The sequence below is a fragment of the Orbicella faveolata genome, unplaced genomic scaffold (genome assembly GCF_042242905.1).
Source record: "Orbicella faveolata isolate gen_17 unplaced genomic scaffold, um_ofav_v1 contig_12, whole genome shotgun sequence".
Lineage (NCBI taxonomy): Eukaryota > Metazoa > Cnidaria > Anthozoa > Scleractinia > Merulinidae > Orbicella > Orbicella faveolata.
In genome coordinates, this window is record NW_028301539.1 from 16094318 (window position 1) to 16112500 (window position 18183).

Consider the following 18183-nt stretch of genomic DNA (forward strand, 5'->3'; position numbering starts at 1 on the left):
AGAATTACATTTTGATATTAAATCAAACTTAAAAAGTTTTCCTCTTTTTTCGTCGCAGTGTTTTCCAAAAGAAATCAGTAGAAAACATGTTCTCCGTGTTTCTATCAAGTTATAGAAATACTCGTGAAAGTTTGGGAGAACTCAAAAAAGCTGTGGAAACACTCGCCTGCGGCTCGTGTTCCCACAATATTTCTCGTTCTCCCAAACTTCCACTCGTATTCCTATTAAACAATTAGATTATGAGCTCGAGATTTCTATCGTGATAGGTGACGAGGGCGCAGCCGGAGTCAACTATCACGCATAGAAATCGAGAGCGAATAATCTAATTGTTTTAGTATATATCTACTAGCCGTTCAAAACTTTCATCTAAATCCTTTTCAGACACTTCGAAAACACAAAGAAGCGGCCCCCAGCGCACGCTGCTGCGCTACTCACTATCTATCACAGAATAGAACGTGAGTAGCGTAGCCAATCAGAGGACGGCATTCGTGATAGAACGCTAATAGATTTATACTAAAACTCGATAGAAACACGGTCCATGTTTTCTATTTCTTAACTAACGTAGCTTGTTTTTATTTTTACGCCCGCTCAACCTCTTTTTTTTTACTGCATAAAAAAGGGTGGGCGTCTTCCTTTTTTACTAGCCCAATGCACTCCCCCCACCCCGTTCATATAATGACCAGTCCCTTCTCAATTAAACTTTCGGCGATTTCTCTGCTATCGGTTAATCCTTAGCTTTCAGTAAATTTTGCAGATCTCGACTATCAGTTAACGGTGAACGCTTTACGTCTCAGCTGGTTGTTAAAACTGATTTTGATCAATTCGCGGCTATAAATTTAACCCATCCACACTTTATTTACAGCTTGGCAACGGAAAAGCGAAATTTCTTCGAGGGAATTTCAAACAAATCACACATAACCACAGCACTGCGATGGTGGGGGATACATTACTTGCAGTAAATGGACGTTTTGTTTGTTTAATTTTCGGACACTTTTTATCTCATTTGGGGCAAATTTCGGACACTGCGATGACACATAGCTAAAGTAAATTTATGACTACAAAACACGACCCCTGTGAAACGCTAGTTTTACTGCACCCTCACGATTATAGAGATACACTGACAAGAAAATAACACAAATTCTATCAAGCGGGGGCGTAGCCAGGATTTTTTCAAAGGAGGGGTCACACTGTCAAAGTTAGGGTAATCACCATATTGTCATGTCGTTTTCGCCACCTGTTGTAGGTTGTTTCAGTTAAAAAAGACTTACCAAAGGGGGGTCACGGGCACCCCAAGACCCCCCCCCCCCCACTAGCTGCGTTCCTGTCAAGCCGTCACATATCTCAAGTACTGTCTGAGCTAAAAATTCTTTAAGCAAGCAGCCGGAACGATGATCCTGCTGGTATACGTTGAATCAATAGTGATCTAATCGGCTGTTAATATGTTTCTTCGCGGATGTTCAGACCATCGGGATCAATTGTTCTGCCTTTTTAAATTAAAAAAAGCTTTCCTGGCCTTACGGATAGCGTCTCGGTTGGAAAAGGTTTTTTATGTTCCGAAGGTCTTGTAGTAAAATCTAGAACAGCCGCCATCGCTTTTTCCTCGCTTTAGAAATTAAACACCATACTGGCTGTCCAGTTAGACCGAAGGCCTGACATCAGGCAGTGCAGTATGTTGATTTTCTGTCAAGGTCCTCTCAGCCTTCCCCAGGAAGAGCCTGGGTCAGAGTCGGTCGCTTCGGAATATTCACAGGCAATGACATCATAGCACAAACAGTCCTTGCACGGTTGTTGACTTTCCGAGAGGCGTTTCTCAGTTACTTGACTTTGCATGCCCTCTCGGGAAAACGTGATCGTCTTACTAATAGGAGATTAGTTGAAGGCGTCAAATTTTTGGTCAAACCTACAAGGGAAGTAAACATAGTGATTATGCATTTCTTCACGCAAGCAAGATGCACAAAACCGTTCGACCTTTCCTGATCCATTTTCGTTTTTATCAGTTCAACCTAACTTCTGAACGTCCTACATGAAGCTTTTTTGAAGCGTATCAAATGCGATGATCAGTTACATACCCTGAGAAGTTCCGAGGTGAATTTGATATAATCAGTAATGAGTCCGTAAGTTAATCAGTCTACCGGCAAAAATTTAACGATCTTTACGACATCAACAACATAAAAACCTGATCAACAAAGCGGAGCGACTGACAGCAACAACAACAACTGCAACAAGGAACTGAGAAAAAAAAAACTTATAGTAATCGCGCCATTAGATTAGATGAAAAGCGCAAAACACCAGGCGGGACAACAAGGAGTCACAACTTTTAGATAACGAAAGTGGTGAAAGAGATAACCTGTTCTTCGTATGTAAATCATCAACCAAGGATTGAAAAAAAGAGAGGTCATCCTTTACCCATTTTGATTTACACTATATATGAGCTTTCAGGCTAAAGTAACGTTACGGGTCGAGGCGCGTAGTTTTCACGGTTTTCAGCGATGCAGTTAACTTCCTGAGGTCAGTCTCCCATTATTGGATTGCTCAAGGCACGGGTGGCGGGGGGGAGGGGAGGGGAGGGGAAGGTATCAAGAGTTCGTCAAATGGGAAGAAACGCAACAGACTACAGCTTGCAAGCTCCTTTGAATGAGGCTGTGTAAAGTGTGGCAAGGCATCTTCAATACCGACTACGTGACGTTACGAAGGGTCCAAAAGCGTCGGCCGCGGACTGGATTCTCGGCTTCCGTTCAGTCCGTTGCGTGCCGGACGGGGGCGGCTATTGAATTTAAGGGGCATGGGATATTTGAACACGTTACTAATGTTCGTGACTTTTACTAGAGTTCGTGTTTTACTGTTTAAGTAATATACAATTCAGTTTAACCAGAGCGTTTAATCACCACTCAGTTGCCAATTTTTTCCTTGTTTTAAACAGTATTAAAATACTATTACATAATACAGCATAAGCCCCCTAGTTATCACTACGACGAAAGATTTGGAATTTGGCATTGCCGTAATTCTATATCGTTATTCGCTGGGAAAGCCGGCTGATTTTACGGTGAAGCTGTTTTTCAACATGTATGTAATACGTTGATGTATTCATGCAGGCAGTCAAACGGTTGTGTCCGGTCACACACACACACACGTCATATTGCCATTACACTCGATATAAGTGGTATCTGTAATAAATTGAGCCCATAACAGAATTTTTTGTCAGATACAAAAGCATTTTTCCGGAACATGTCAGCTCCAGCATAGCAACAAGAGGGTTTATTTGAAATGTGTATACATAGTTGCTGTGGTCTCTCTCTCTCGATACCGTTATTGTACAAGTATGCTAATGTACTGTTAAAGGACAGAGTCAAGCCTGTTAACTTAATAAAACTATTAAAATCATAAGGTCATCAAATGAATCGGCCCCATAAACCCCGGGGGGGGGGGGGTGAAAGTTACTTCCAGAAAAATTGAGTGGGGGTGTGCGGCCCGCTTCCCAAACCCCTTACCCTATTTATGACCAAATCTGCGATATTACCTACCCTTTTTATGACCTGACCAAAAATTTGAAACCCTATTTATGACCTGACCCTTAAATCAAAACCCTGTTTCAGACCTGCGTTATAATTGGTTTCCTAGCTCAGACCAATGTTAAGTTACCATAAACATAATTTGTGAAGGGCTTTTGTTGTTTTTCTTTTTGATAATGATGAAAAAGTGGCTTCTTCTTAAAAACTTACCCATATGAAGGCTAAAGTGCAAAAATCATACCCTATTTATGACCAAAATCAGCTAAAATCTATACCTACTTATGACCAAAACGGCTGAAAAACCATACCCTTTGGTACCGCACATACCTATATAGCCCATATAAGGGAGTACCCTCCCCGGGCCACAAACCAACCTACTGGACTTGACACTAAAAGGCAGAATGCAACTGCCTCGGCTAACGTAAATATCGATCATATTTTTCTGTGACAAACTTGTTGGAAAACAAGTTTAATCCACTCAACGGCAAGGCATCAAGGAAAAATGCCAAAATATTGTAAGCATTCTTGAAGATAGCTGGGCTTGCTTGTCACGGATACATTTGTACTAATCCCGTCTTAGATTAGCCGAGATGGAGCAATTGGAGCAATACCAACGCTAATGTGGTCATGATCCCTGTAAGTACTTGAAATTTGTATTGTTATCAGCTTTCCGTGCCCCGCGTTCAGGATGGGCCTGTGAATAACATGTGATTGCGCTTGAATTGGAAAAACATACCTAGCAAATAAAAATCTCAATGAAGCAAAAACAAAAAAAAAACAAAAAAAAAAAAAAAAAACCGAGACCTCAGTGTGCTAAATCGAGATCCAAACATTGTTGTCTCATTCAAGTGACCGGAAAATAAAGTTTAGTCATCCTTTTCGAGGCTAAAAGCACACTGGCACATTCGTTCCATGATCGAACTGAAATCAATTCCTACCCCAACTAGCTGTTCGTCAAAACTAAGAGAAAGTACCGTGTAAAATTGGGTGACTATGCTTAGGACATGATCGCCAAGACCCTGAGAATTACAGCGATCAAAGAAAACGTGACAAGGTCATTCAGTAATTTCGGTCTATGGACCGATTTAGAATCGAAGTAATCTTTCAGCAAATAATAAATAACTACTTTGTTTCCGCCTCACATGAAATGTCCGCAAATGTCATTTGAACATCTTCTAACCGGGGGTTAAACGAGCCGCGCTGGTCGTGTACCTCACGTCCTGCTTCCGGAAAAAAAAACAAAATCAACGTTCTCTTGGAATTGGAAAGAAGAAGTAACTGACCTCGCTCCCAATGTGTGGCTTCACAGCTCAGTTGGTAGAGCATCGCACCGGTATTCGCGGAGGTCACGGGTTCGAATCCCGTTGAAGCCCTGATTTTTTTCAGGTTTCTTTCCAATTGCTTAAATTGGAAAATTTACTGCGATGATCATTCTTCACTTTCGGTCATGCATGTTTGTTTGTTGTTCGATAGTTCAAATTAGTAACAGTAATAACATTCGACTCAGATACTTCTCTGGGCGCCAAAAATCAGTACCTCTAGCTCATAGATCGCACGATAGAACTTTGAACCGTTGGTCAATGCAAGGCAACGAAAGGAAACTCTGCATCATTCCACACATACAAACTTATTTCTTGTTGCGGTTAATTTCTCCTGCACACTTGGTTAAACAAATTCGATCTTGTGCTCTAATTGTTTCAAATTAGTTCCACGACAGGAGTCGCTGCATGATTTTCAATCCTTTTCTTTCATTCCATTGCAGAAACAAAAAGGGACGAAAAACACTATTTAGAGCCTGACTATGCGAAATTCGAAGAAGTATCTGTTGACAAATTAAACAAAACAAAACAAAACAACACAAAATTAAGAACTAAAGTGCATGCAAATGTGGAATTGCGGCTTGAGCTCCAACGCACTGTAGCCGGCGGTCACTTAGCCCACTTGCACGAATGAAAAGAGTCAATTGCCCTCGCAATTGCCAACCGAGAAATTTCGAAACTTTGGCGGTAAGCGAGTTTTGCATATCAGTACTAAACAGAAGAGATAATAAGGTAAACTTTACGTCAACTAACACGCTTTCTTTTCAATTGAAATCCCAGTTGAATACCTTCAGTCGAAAAACAAAAAGTTCAATTCAAGCATGACCCGTTGACGTCATTACGTCTTCTTTGGAATTGTTTTTCTTAGTGATATTTCTGAAGTGATTCGAACTTTACCATCGTGCTGTTGAAAACCAAACGGGTTGTTCACACTACCACCATTTACCTGAACCAAGCGTCTTTGTTACTGGTAAGTGATCTACTCAAGCCAATATACGAGCTTATCTATTGGTGACAGGGCGCTTAGAATTTGATTTAAGGCAGCACTGTTTGGCCCAGCTTCTTGCGGGCAGACCGTGTCCGACGGTCCGATCTGACACATACTTGTTTCATCTTACTACTAGTCAATAATGCTCACTTTTCGCATATATTTTATTCGGCTAACACTGTTTATTCAAATGCCACCTTCTATTTAACTTTCCTAGTTGGTAGGAGGGGCAAAGAGAGATAATTCCGTCATTAGAGTCAAATGTATAAGCGGCATAATTATTTTTGGTCGGTCAACATAGTTTGTTATAAGACCGCATCGATCGAGTAAGCTGACTTCGAGAATACATCTTTTAGCATTTGGCTTCTCACAATTTCTTTTCGGTTACTAATGGGACCGTAATGGACACGTTGGTCAACATTGAGTTCGTTTGGCGCGGCGCAAGCCACATCCCTAATCTTTGAAACTTTGTATTAAGCTGATCAAAACAAGGCCAATTCCACCGTAATTCAACAACACATAAACTTCATGTCACAGTCACAGTTTACATATATACATGTGGAAGAGTGCAGAGAATCTTCCCTTTTCAGTGCGACGTGCAGAGCTGGTTATCGCCAGTTCCGCTCCATAACTCAGTATTGACTTTGTGGAAGCTAACAATGCATAACCTTTATTCTCACTTCCTTAACAAAAAAATTACAATACGAATTAAAACTACTTTGCGACTTGTTCTAAAACGGCGTTGCTTTGTGTGCAACGGTTGCAGAAAGAACAAGAAAGCGGCAATTCTGGCGGTGGCTTGTGCACAGAACTTTTTATTAACTATTGTCGTGCCGCAAAGCTTTGTTTACGGCAAAAAATCGCATTCATAGGATTTGGAGCAACACTTTATTTACTTTCTGTTCGATTGAGCTGTTTGGTATCTAAAAGTTTGTCATGCTGGATAATAACTCAACCCGCGCCGCTAATTAATAACCTAAGTCTGTTGTTGTTCTGTCCAATGAAATGAAAGTCAAATAATCAAGTTGACAGCCCCTTGACAGTTGCATTGTATGTTACCTGTTGCCATGCGCACTTCGATCAATCAGCAATTTGATAAGTTAGTGACTGTCTGCGGAAAAAAAAGATGCTAAAAATGTCCACAGAAAAGTATCCAGCCACTTTGATATATGCGCTAGGCACTTCAGTCCACGGATTTTTATCGGAAGCGAGCTGGCGTTTACGTCTCTAAATGGTGTCATATGCTTGAGCCAATTGTTCCCAGAGCTTGAGGCGCCGAGGATATCCGGTAACATAACAGAGAGGCGAACTGTCCGTCGTGTATACATTCCGTAGGAGACTCAAATGTCCAACTTGATGTGTGGCTCCTATTTCAATTGTGACCCTGCTGAGGACAGCGATGTTTGTTTCATAGAGCTTAGAATGATTATGCTCGCTATAAGATGAATGCTGAAGAATTCTTTAAAGGCCTTGCTGAGAAAGACAAACTTGCAGGTAGTGTTTGCTAGTCTTGACAGATCAGTGATGTTTTTCCGTTTTTGCAACCCTGTTGATATATCTACCTCGTGCGTGCATACTTGCTTTCTTGATTCGCAAACGCCATTGGACGCTCATTTGCTTTTTTTGTATATTTCTATTGTGAAAAATGTATAATCTTAGGTAGCTCTTTAGCAGTTTAAGTCCATTCATTTGAGGAGTTCTATAATTAACTTGCTGAGCTTAGTTAGTCAATTATAACTTCAGCGGGCCTTTTTTCACTTCGCAGTGATCAACTTTGCTTTGCCTGGATTAGATATATTTCTAGAGGAAATTTTAACCCAGGAAAATCTGAGTGAAAAGGGAGAAAAAATACGGCTTGATTTTGTGGCCATTCTCGACAACCTTGGATCGAAATCACGCGTTCAAGAAATACACACTTCAACGAATAACGACAACGAGTCACCTCAGGAACAATCGCAAGTTTCACGGTCAGGCGACGACCTTGTTTTCGTCAAAGGTTACACCGAAGACAGCACAGAGCAAGCGCATTGGCCAGAAGAAACTGCCGTTCTAGACGAAAAGGTATTTATTTATTCTTATCACTGTGTTTGCTAAATAAGAAACACTGATCGCAATACACATGACGCAGGCTAGTAATGCGGAGAGCACCCGTGTTAATTTAATTGCAACACACGAGTACACAAGTGAATCGATCGCGGGTTCGAGAGTATCAATTCTAGATGTTCTTTGTCTTAAAGTTTTCTTTTTTTGGCTCGCAATGCTTGTATTTGGATGGGTACAACACTCACGTTCTTTTCCCTTAGAGGCATTTTGTAATGTGCTTGGCGGGGTTGGCAGAGCGTAGCGGGCTAATAGTGACATTCAACTGCTTGATAATATCAAGAACCGCAATTCTTGATACGACAATTATCCAATTCGTGAATTCCGCCAAGCGTTTGCTTTCACAAAGATAGCGCTTGTTTTCACAAAAAAAGCAGATTGGATAGGAAAACCACAGACGTTAATTGATCAGGTCTTGCGGAACAAAGCCAGCCTTAGGATGTTAGGAGTTTTCACCGTGGTAAATTCCTAAAGTAATATGCAAGCGATCGATGTAGTTTGTTTCATCATGCATGTAATTGTAGGTGGAAATATAGTAATTATCGAAACAGTGTTCGCAGGAAGCAATGAAATGAACTACATTCAAGTGGGTTTCCCTTCTAAATGTGCTTCTTTCGTCACACCAAGCAAATCTATCTTTTCAAGTTTGGCATTGTACAAGGTCGTACATATTACAAACTCGCTAATTCACAGAAGTTAATACATAAGATGTTGTGAATTGCGTAGGTGTTTTATACCCACAAACGAATTTCCGTGCCGACCAAAAATTCAGTCATCCTGACTTTTGAGCGGCTCAGCCGAAATTTTTGGCTCCTAGAGACCAGTTTTAATTGTTATAAATGACAGATTCATTCACGTAATATTCTGTTGTTCGCTTTGTTTACCCTACTGTTTTATCTCCAAAATAACAGCTTGTGTGGTTAACGCAACTGCCTGACCTTTTCACAACACCAGATTTTGGAGCCTCTGATTTAGTTCTCATTAATCTGCAATCACGGTTTGACTTTTTTTTTTCAAGCGGATCCTGTGGAGCCATGTGTACCTGTTTAAGCAGGCAAATTGAAAGAAACGTCGCCGGCTCCAATAGTTGTGATTGATGATAAACAATTGTTCTTATACATGTGCTTTTCAGCTTGAACGCTATCTTCGGTGCATGCTTGTTGCCGCAAAACTAGATTCCTAGATTAAAGGTCATTGACTCCAAATCACTCAGTGAGCTAATCGTTGTTTTGTCTTGCTGCTATTGCACAGTTTCTCTTAGTTTATTAGCTTCGTAGGTACCTATCTGGGTACCTATAAAGCAAGTAATTTCTTTCTCAAAAAGTGAGGGGATTATTTCACTGCTGTTCGTTAAGGCATGTCAATCAGATTGTCTACAACCCGTTGTATTATTCTAAAGTTATCCACGATATTTCAGATTTCTTCAAATTTATAAGACACTGTATATAGCAAACGTATTGACACAACTAACCTTTGAACAAAAGCATAGTTTCATCAACACAGTGTTGGTTATTCATACAAAAATTCTGATACTTTTAATTGGTACAACAACAAAACATTACTATTAAATCGAAGAAGTAACTAACGTTTTAAAACGTTTCATGGTTAAATTCAAGTACGGTGTAACAGTACTGTAAGTTTTAAGGAATATTTTTGGCAATATATTTCACGTTTTACTGCACTTACATGTAAAAGTGCAAGGAGCTATTGTAGTGATAAACTTACTACATTAGCGTGACATAATCCTTATTTACTAGCTCATATTTTGCATATGTGAAAGAGGAATTTGCGAGCATGTAATATCAGTAGTCAGAATGTTATGTCTGCCGTCAGACTGCAGTTATGAGGGTGAAAGGGTGACATAGTTATGTGATAAGAGTGATGTGTGCCTCACACATTGCTAGCATAACATACAGCAGAGGAATATAATTGATATACCATATGTTGGTGAGTATAGAATTGAGTCATTTTATATTTTTCATCGTAAGATACAACCCTAAATATGATTGGTCACAGACACTCATGTGGACATTCCTTTGTTTACAGAAATGTCTGTTGTTTTTAGAAGAACAAGTTAAAGTGCATCAGCTCATGAGCTGTGTTTTTTTGCCCAAGCATGTTTGACCTTTGTTACTTCAATTAGCTTGAGATAAATAAACTTGAATTGCTGTCAAAACTTTCAAGTAAACTGTAAACAAGATATACTGAACCATTGGTGTGTGATCCTATTACACTGCTGGTAATAGGCTTACTTTGTACACGCTGATAGTATGTGCATCGATGCATGGGCATTTGGAAAATCAGGATGGCCACAGCCTTCCCTGGTTATAAGTAATAAAACAGCCATGTTTAATTACAGTTGGAACATACTGACTCAAACTTGGTTATTTCAAATTCCTTTTTATTTCAAGCTCAAAACCATTACCCCTTGGATTTGCCCTCCAGTCATTTAGAACTCCCACTATTTCAAATTATTTTTTGTTTCTCTTGGATGTTTGAAATAGCAACTAGGGTTCAGCTGTATTTCAATTTTCTCTGTTCTCTTCTCTTCAAACATGTCAATTTTCCTTGACTTAAAATAAAATTCCCTGACTTTTCCTTGACTGATACCTGACATGTGGCAACCTTGAAAATACAAAACCCATATTACATTACACTGGTTTTGACACATATGGTTAAGACAGTTTCTAGTAATATCAGCATGTCTATAACAAAACTCGTTCCAACCAAAAGCTTGTCAACCAGGTGGGCTGTGATCAAACTGGTTTGTGGTTTTCTTTGATTTGTTTTCTTTTGTTAAACGGCTAGACCTAGAAGCCCTTCTGGGAGAGAGGATGGGCAGGAAAAGGTTCATTGGGTGAAGTAGCTTGTGGTGAAGTATTCCTGTAAGAGGCGAATGAAATTGGGCTGTACAAAAAAGAGCTTTTTCACATTTAGGCTGTGCAAAAAATGGGGTGATAGCAATTTGGGCTGTGCAAAAAGTGAGGCGAGAACAAACCTGCAATTCTTAGTGGTGATCTATCTAACCAATGAGAGCAGGAGAAGAGAGAGAGAGAGGACCCCCAAGGGCTGGTATTTGCAAGGGGAGGAATCAGTACAGGTTGAGGGGAAGGTAGAGCTGGAAGATTAACAATTTTCAAGCCACTGAATATTAATATATTTGTGGTTGCCAGAATCTAGTCAAGTCAAGAAGAGATCTCTGTAGATATTGCAAAACAGTTGCACCTATACTCAAACTAAGCATTAAAAGGTAGAGCTGCTACTAAAAAACTACTAAAAAATGTGAACAAATGAGAAAACATCTAACTGTTGATTAAGTATGATGTTTTGATGAATAGTTAGTATTCTAACACATGATATTGCATATTGCATTTGCACACGGGGGCTCAATGGCTGACTATCAGATGTAATTTCACACTAATCAAAGATTGCACTGTCAGCCTATTATGAGTCAGATACCCCTGGGACTAATTTTGTGGCTCTACATGGAAATGTGTCCAATTAATGGAAGTGCATATAGGGTGGCATAAGACAGATGAAGAAAGGCAAAAACCATAGTAATGATCACATAGGCACATCTACTTAGTTGCCAACCAAAAGCTGTACACATATATGTACATGTTTGCAAAGCTATGTTGCAGGGTACATTTAACTGATGTTGTAGCCACGTGCAACTTTATCAGCAAGAATATGCAGGCTTGCAAATACAAAATATGTCTAGGTGTTTGTACATTTACTTGTAAAGGGTAAAGGTGAAGTCTGCATGCGAGCCAAGTGGCCCATCAGGCCGGAGCTTATCCTGGTTTCTGTAGCATGAAGTGACTAGGAGTATTTCTACTCCCCCCTGGATGGGATGCTAGTCCATTGCAGGGTTACCCCCAGCATTAAGTTCGCTGGTACCCATTTATACACCTGGGTGGAGAGAGGCACTGTGAGAGTAAAGTGTCTTGCCCAAGAACACAACACAATGTCCCCGGCCAGGGCTCGAACCCGGACCGCTCGATCCGGAGACAAGCACACTAACCATGAGGCCACCGCGCCTCCCATTTACTTGTACACTGTCAATTTCATCAATGTATGTACTGGAAGCAATGTTGTGTGCCAACCCTGAAATTTTTGTGTAGAAATGGTGGGATCATGGGAATATGTTTGGTTAAGATGGCCGAACACAGTTTTCGCGCGCGCTTTTGCTGATGCAATTGAGCGTGCGCACAAGGATTGCAAAGAGCGACCATTTTATTTACTCAACACCTGCACTATCTGTGCTATTTTTTCTCTATTATTGAATGCAGTGTATTGATGGCTTTAGTCTTTTATTACAAAGATATGTTAGAAAAGGTAATGACGCAAAGAAACCAGCAATTCTCAGCTTTCTCTTTGTTACCGAAAGAACCCAGTTAAATGCAGCGCATGCGCAGTTGCTCGAAAAATTGAGACCGATTGCTTTTGCAGAAACTTGCAGATTTCTGACGATCCAGTCGTTAGAATTTCAAGAAATTTGGCAAAAAAATAGTTCAGAAACCACATGAATGATCTATCGCAAAAAATCTGAATTTTGACATAGGGAATTTTTAATAATACAGAACATGTGGTGAAAACGATTTACGGCGAATTACGAAAATCGCCTATGTCAAAATTTTATTAGAACAGTGTTGACAGAAGGGATTTAATGTCAATTCGTGGTGGGCAAAAGATGAAAAAAATCTAACGACTGGATTTTTTTTAAATAAACAAAAACCATTTTTTAAGCCTTGTTTTTAACCAGCCCCATTGCCATGGCAACAGCACACACCTTAGCCAAAATGCGAGAATAAACTTTTCTGTGGTTAACCTTGACTCTTGCAAAAAACGAGCGCCAAAGCATAAATAGCTTAAAAGTAATGGTGAATTAGGCATAGGCTCTTGAAAACTGTGTTCGGCCACCTTAAAAGGTGAAAAAAAATATCCACTACACTGTGTATTTTTTGTGCTTGAAAGTTCATAAAAAGATCCCTAGTTGAAAGTTTAAACTTAGAAAGAAGAAGACACATTTGATTTTGACAGACATGTTTTGGTCATTCAGCAACCATCTTCAGTTGTGAGTGAAATCACTTTGTAAGTCGCATTTGAATGTATAATAATAAATAACTTGTTGCTTTAGTTCAAATTAATAAAGTTTAGCTGGCAAAGAAACATACCTGAAGTTGGAAAGCTACATGTAATGTAGTACCGTCAGGAAACATTGCAGGAAATCTATAATTGCTCACCTAAGCACATCAGCATGTTGTATTCTCGGGTCTCTAGTGAGAGCCCCAGAGATAAACAGTCCACCCCACTTCCTATGGGAGGTCTTGGAGTTTATCTGCTAAAACCTATGTGAGGTGTTATTGTACATTTGTATATTCCACTAACTGCAAATTTCTTGTTGCTACATATACTTTAAGTGAAAATGAACTTGAAATCAATACTCTTATTGGCCAACAGGAAGGTGCTGACATTCTGCCATGCCGAAAAGGGACAGGTAGCACAGAGGAAAGTGGAATCTTTCTATGTAGTTCATCACTGCATCAGTCAGATGCTACGGCATATAAAGTCAAAGACACTCTCAATCTACCTATGTTGGATTCAGTGGATGCTTGGTCTCGAGACACAATCATCTCAGAGACAGGCAGTGCAGAGATTGAAGTTGCTGATGGCTGGGAAAGTGATGTTAATGGTCAAGAAGAAGGATATTTTACAGGGGATAATGTCTTTGTTGACTACACAGTTGAAAAACTTGACCTCCAGCCTAATGAGTTTGGGGAACTTCACAGTGGTGCAATGTACATTAGGGAGCATCCGGGATGGCACAAGAGGTGGTTTTCAATAAATGATCAATGTTTAACATGTTTCCGACACAGGTCTGAGACTAAGATGTTGTTCCAGATTCCACTTAAAGGAGCAAAAATTATTCCAACAGATAGAAAGAAAAGTAGAATGTTTCCATTCACTTTGTCAGTTCCAAGAATACATGAGAGCATTACTTTTGCAACAACAGAGGAGCAATCAAGACAGGAGTGGGTTTACGTGGTGAATTATGTCATTTCAAGACTTATCGAGGATGATAGTAGTCCTGACTCACCAGAGAATCAACCTGCTATTTCATATGACACTTACCTTAAACTCATTGGTGATGAATCAAGTCCAAACAGGAACAGTCTTACTGTGGACACACTGGAAAAGTATGACCAGTCAAGGAGGAGAAAACTTTCAGGTTGTCTTGACGGGACTAAAATTATGCAACCTCGTAGAAGTTGGACTGATAATCATGATAATGCACACTCAGATGTTGTTGCTGGATCTTTGTCTCCATGGAACATAGCTAGTGTTGAAGATGATGAAGATGAAACACCTGTCATGGACAATGACCTTGCACCAGGACTAAATGAAGATAAATCATTCAGGGAGCTACAAGAGGTACCAAAATTGCACTTTTAATGTCATGTGTCCCTGTGCCAACAAGTTGTGAACTTTTTAAAAAAGTTGGATGTACCCTGTATGTTGTAGATTGACCATCTTGAAAGTTGTGGGTTCAAGCAGAAGATTTCATGGTCTCCTCTAGCAATGCTCTCTTGAACATTATCAGTGGTTATAAGGCGTATGATGAACATGTACATGTACATGTATATGTGGTATACGTGTATGACTGTATCAGTGAGTTTAAGTAGACAATAAAATAGATTGTGCCTCTAATCCTTCTAAACCTATTTCTCTCACTTTTTTGGGTTTTGTTTGCTCTTTCGTCTTAGATATTACCAGATATTATACAAGGATGCAAGATTCCAGAAGAGGGAGGGAAAATGAAGAAGAAAATCTTCAAGGCCAAATCTACTAATAATGTAGGAAAAGTCGGTGAGTTAAATGCATCAGTATATTGACATTCAATGCACTATTCTACAATTAGAGGTCCTGCTTATCCCAAAGAAGTGTTTGTCACTAGCTTCTAACCGCAAAGTTCTTATACATATACTCGCTGGATTAAGCACCAGGTGTCGACAAAATCTGGATCGGACTGGACCGGATCACGGATCGGATCACGGATCGGATCACAGAAAAAAAAAACAAAGTTTTAAAGGAAAAAAAAATCCAAAAAAAAAATAAAATCGTTTATAAGATAAAAATAAATAAAAAATAAAAGTGGAAAACTAAAATATGTTAAATGAAGATAAGAATCCCGAATTTGACGCAATGACATGCTAATTACAGAGAATGACAAGAGGTTATTTAAAAAGCCACATAAGCGCCTAATTTACGACAAATTTAAATTGTAATGAACGTTAGTTGGCTCGAAGCTTGCGTGAACCTCCCATTCTCGTTTTTGAAATTGTTGTTAGTATCAGTAGCTAATTCTCGGCTACTTTTTCGTGTCAGATGTGAGCGTTACAGTTGGCGTTACAGTTAATGAGAAAACTTACGTACGAAGGCTTAAGGACATGACTTGCTTTAAAGGAGCTACGTCACGATTTGCGTATCTTGAAAACACTTGCCTAGTTTTTCAAGTTCGTCATTTGCAGTCCTCGTTAATCTTTGCCATCCTTAACGATCCTCATTCCGTTTTGATTTGTTCTTGTCTCTTAAGGGTTTTCTATCCTAGAACACGATCATTTTAAGGTTTTATTCTATTTCAAGGCAACTCTTTACGACCCTAAAAATGACTCTAACAATCGTGACGTAACTCCTAAAATGTTGTTTATTCTTGGGTTGCGTTATCGTTCACACTATCGATCTTATTCCTATAAATTTTTTGTAAAACAGCTATATTTCCTTGAAATACAAATGGTTTGTTTCGTTTTATTCCAGTGCGAAATATCGTATTCCAAACTCACATCTTGTAAAAGTATAGACGTCTCAAAACCGGAAATTGTTTGAAATCATCAGGTGTTTAATTTTTTAGTGTTTTTAGTTTTTGTATTTCTATTCATACGTTCGTCTTATTATTACCATGCTGACTCGTTTATGACCGTTTACCTTTGATGCAAGTGAATATACGAAATATCATTTATCTGAACTGCGGAGAAAGATATGAAGACATGATTGATCATCGCAATCAAAACCCAACAGGCTGAAAAAAATTCACCTGTGACCAGCTCCCAGTTGGCTTGATATTAATATAAAAGAATAAAGAAATATCACACCTGAATTAAATAAAACGTTCTGCTCACAGTAGTCACTCTAGTGTAATTTGCTCAACAAAATTTTGAATTTTGAATCTTGAATTTTTTCCTTGATCCGATCCGTGATCCGGTCCGTGATCCGGTCCGTGATCCGATTCGTGATCCGGTCCGTGATCCGATCCGTGATCCGGTCCGGTCCGGTCCGGTCCGGTCCGATCCTGGTTTTGTCGACGCCGGGAACCGGGCCATCCTGCAAGTAGCTGTAAATGTTGTCACCTTGCGGGCAACAAAACCCTTGCACGTGCAAATGGTTGGTTGAAAGGTGGGAATCAATTGGTTAATCAATATGATTTCTTCCAACTCAGATAACCCAGAGGGTAGTTTTCTGTCAGCAAGCAGTTGTGAAGGAAAGTCTTCTTCAGTCTCAGACCTTCAAAGCCCAAATTCCAAAGTGAAGAGACATGGATCACTGGTTAATTCATTGTCATCTAAGGCTCTGCGTGTCAAGTCAAGGATAACAGATTCGTTCTTCAAGAAAGGTAAATAAATGAGAATGTATGCATGTTTTTGAACTAGTGTGAGTTCCATATTGTAGAAATATTTGGTCGAGTTCCTTTTTCTGTAGGTTAGTGGACTAAACTAGCAACGACCGCAACGACCAGTTTGTCTCCAATACAAATAACTCGTATTAATTTTATGGTACGTGTGTGGGGATGGCTAAAAGAAAAACTACAATTTACGTGATGACTATATTTTTCAAACATTCATTTTAGTTTTTTCTCTGTTGACAGGTCGTAAAGATGACATCAAAACACCGCGTGAGTTGACTTCATTTCAAAGCACAACATTTTCTGGATATTTGCTTCGAAAGAAAGGACCACATTGGAAAAATCGTTGGTGTGTTGTAAAAGAACAGTCGCTGTTTTGCTATAAAGACTTTGGGATCGGGACAGCAGAGATTCAGGTTCCCTTGCATGGTGCTTCGATAAAAATATTGGATGACAACGATGCGGAATATGACAAGCCCCACATGTTCGTGTTAACATGTGATAAGGAAGAGCCCTTGTTTGCGGCTGAAAATGATGCTGAACTGGAGGAATGGATAATGGTTCTGAATGAGGAAATAAAGTCGATTGAAAATTCGTCAAGTAAGTAAAGCTGAAAGAGTTGATCATGATATTTTATTAGTCCGCAGTTAGTTGTCTCGGTTATATGCTGAATGGGCTAAACTCAACGGGGGTAGAAGTCGACGAACATTTCGTTTTTCCCGAGATTTAAATTTTCTATCATTTTTACTTACCAACTGCAGCTCAGGTCGTTTCAATGTAATACCAACATCACATCAGTTTCGTTTCTTTTTTTCCGGAGAAGTTTTATCGTTGCTTTCGGCGAGCTTGCTGACCGCGTAGGTTTGGCGGGAAAGTACCCCTAACATCCGGGTTTTTTCGATTACCGGTATGTGAAGCAAATAGACCTTTCTTGTTATTTCATATTTATTAGTGTTTTCATTACATGTATCTGTCTACTTGAAATTAACTGATTTTGTCAGGAAAAATTAAATATTGATCATTATTGAGAACCGCACACCCATTTCTCTCTGTGGTTTGTTGCGCAGGTCCCGTGCCAGATTCACCTGAGAAATCTTTGGGTGCATCTCCTACTTCGTCCCCTTTACTAGGAAGCCCATCGCTTACAGACTACAAGGAAGGCAGTAAGAAGAACAAGGATTCTTCCCCTGTGGGTAACAAAAAGGCGTCCATATTTAGTTCAATTGGGCACAAGCTGACCAAATCGAAACCCAAATCTGTTCCCGGTGGCACGGCGTTATCTGTTCCTATAGTAGATGTAACCACAAGTGCTAGCGTAGAGGATGGCTTTGTTTTGGTGGAGCACAGTTCAAATGTTGAAAGCAGTTCAGGTAAGTTACATGTGGGTACGGGACGAGCTGGGAACGCAGAAAGTAAAATCATTCTAAATTTCGTTAGTCGCTAAAAAAAGATGTCGTTGCATTGGCTGTCTGTATGACTGGGTGAGTAAAATTTCTAAATGACGTTGGCATTATGTCTATTTTTGCCACATGTTAAACTCTGACGCATAATTGCTTCTTCGGTGATGCTGGCCTCATTCCAATAGTA

General features: G+C 39.7%; 1 protein-coding gene across 2 annotated transcripts in view; it reads left to right on the plus strand.

The window, feature by feature from the left end:
* The first annotated feature begins 5715 nt into the window (after window positions 1–5715).
* LOC110045291 (uncharacterized) overlaps window positions 5716–18183 on the plus strand; it is a 22479-nt gene continuing 10011 nt past the window's right edge. Inside the window, exons 1-7 of one of the 2 annotated variants that reach the window (XM_089282541.1) lie at window positions 5716–5798; window positions 7582–7877; window positions 13380–14351; window positions 14684–14786; window positions 16414–16587; window positions 16840–17196; window positions 17664–17966. In XM_089282541.1, the coding sequence (XP_089138667.1) occupies window positions 13512–14351; window positions 14684–14786; window positions 16414–16587; window positions 16840–17196; window positions 17664–17966 (1777 nt within the window). In that variant the 5' untranslated portion in view covers window positions 5716–5798; window positions 7582–7877; window positions 13380–13511. Of the gene's footprint in view, window positions 5799–6821; window positions 7311–7581; window positions 7878–13379; window positions 14352–14683; window positions 14787–16413; window positions 16588–16839; window positions 17197–17663; window positions 17967–18183 lie in introns of those variants that run through there. The other variant, XM_089282540.1, reaches the window with a different exon arrangement.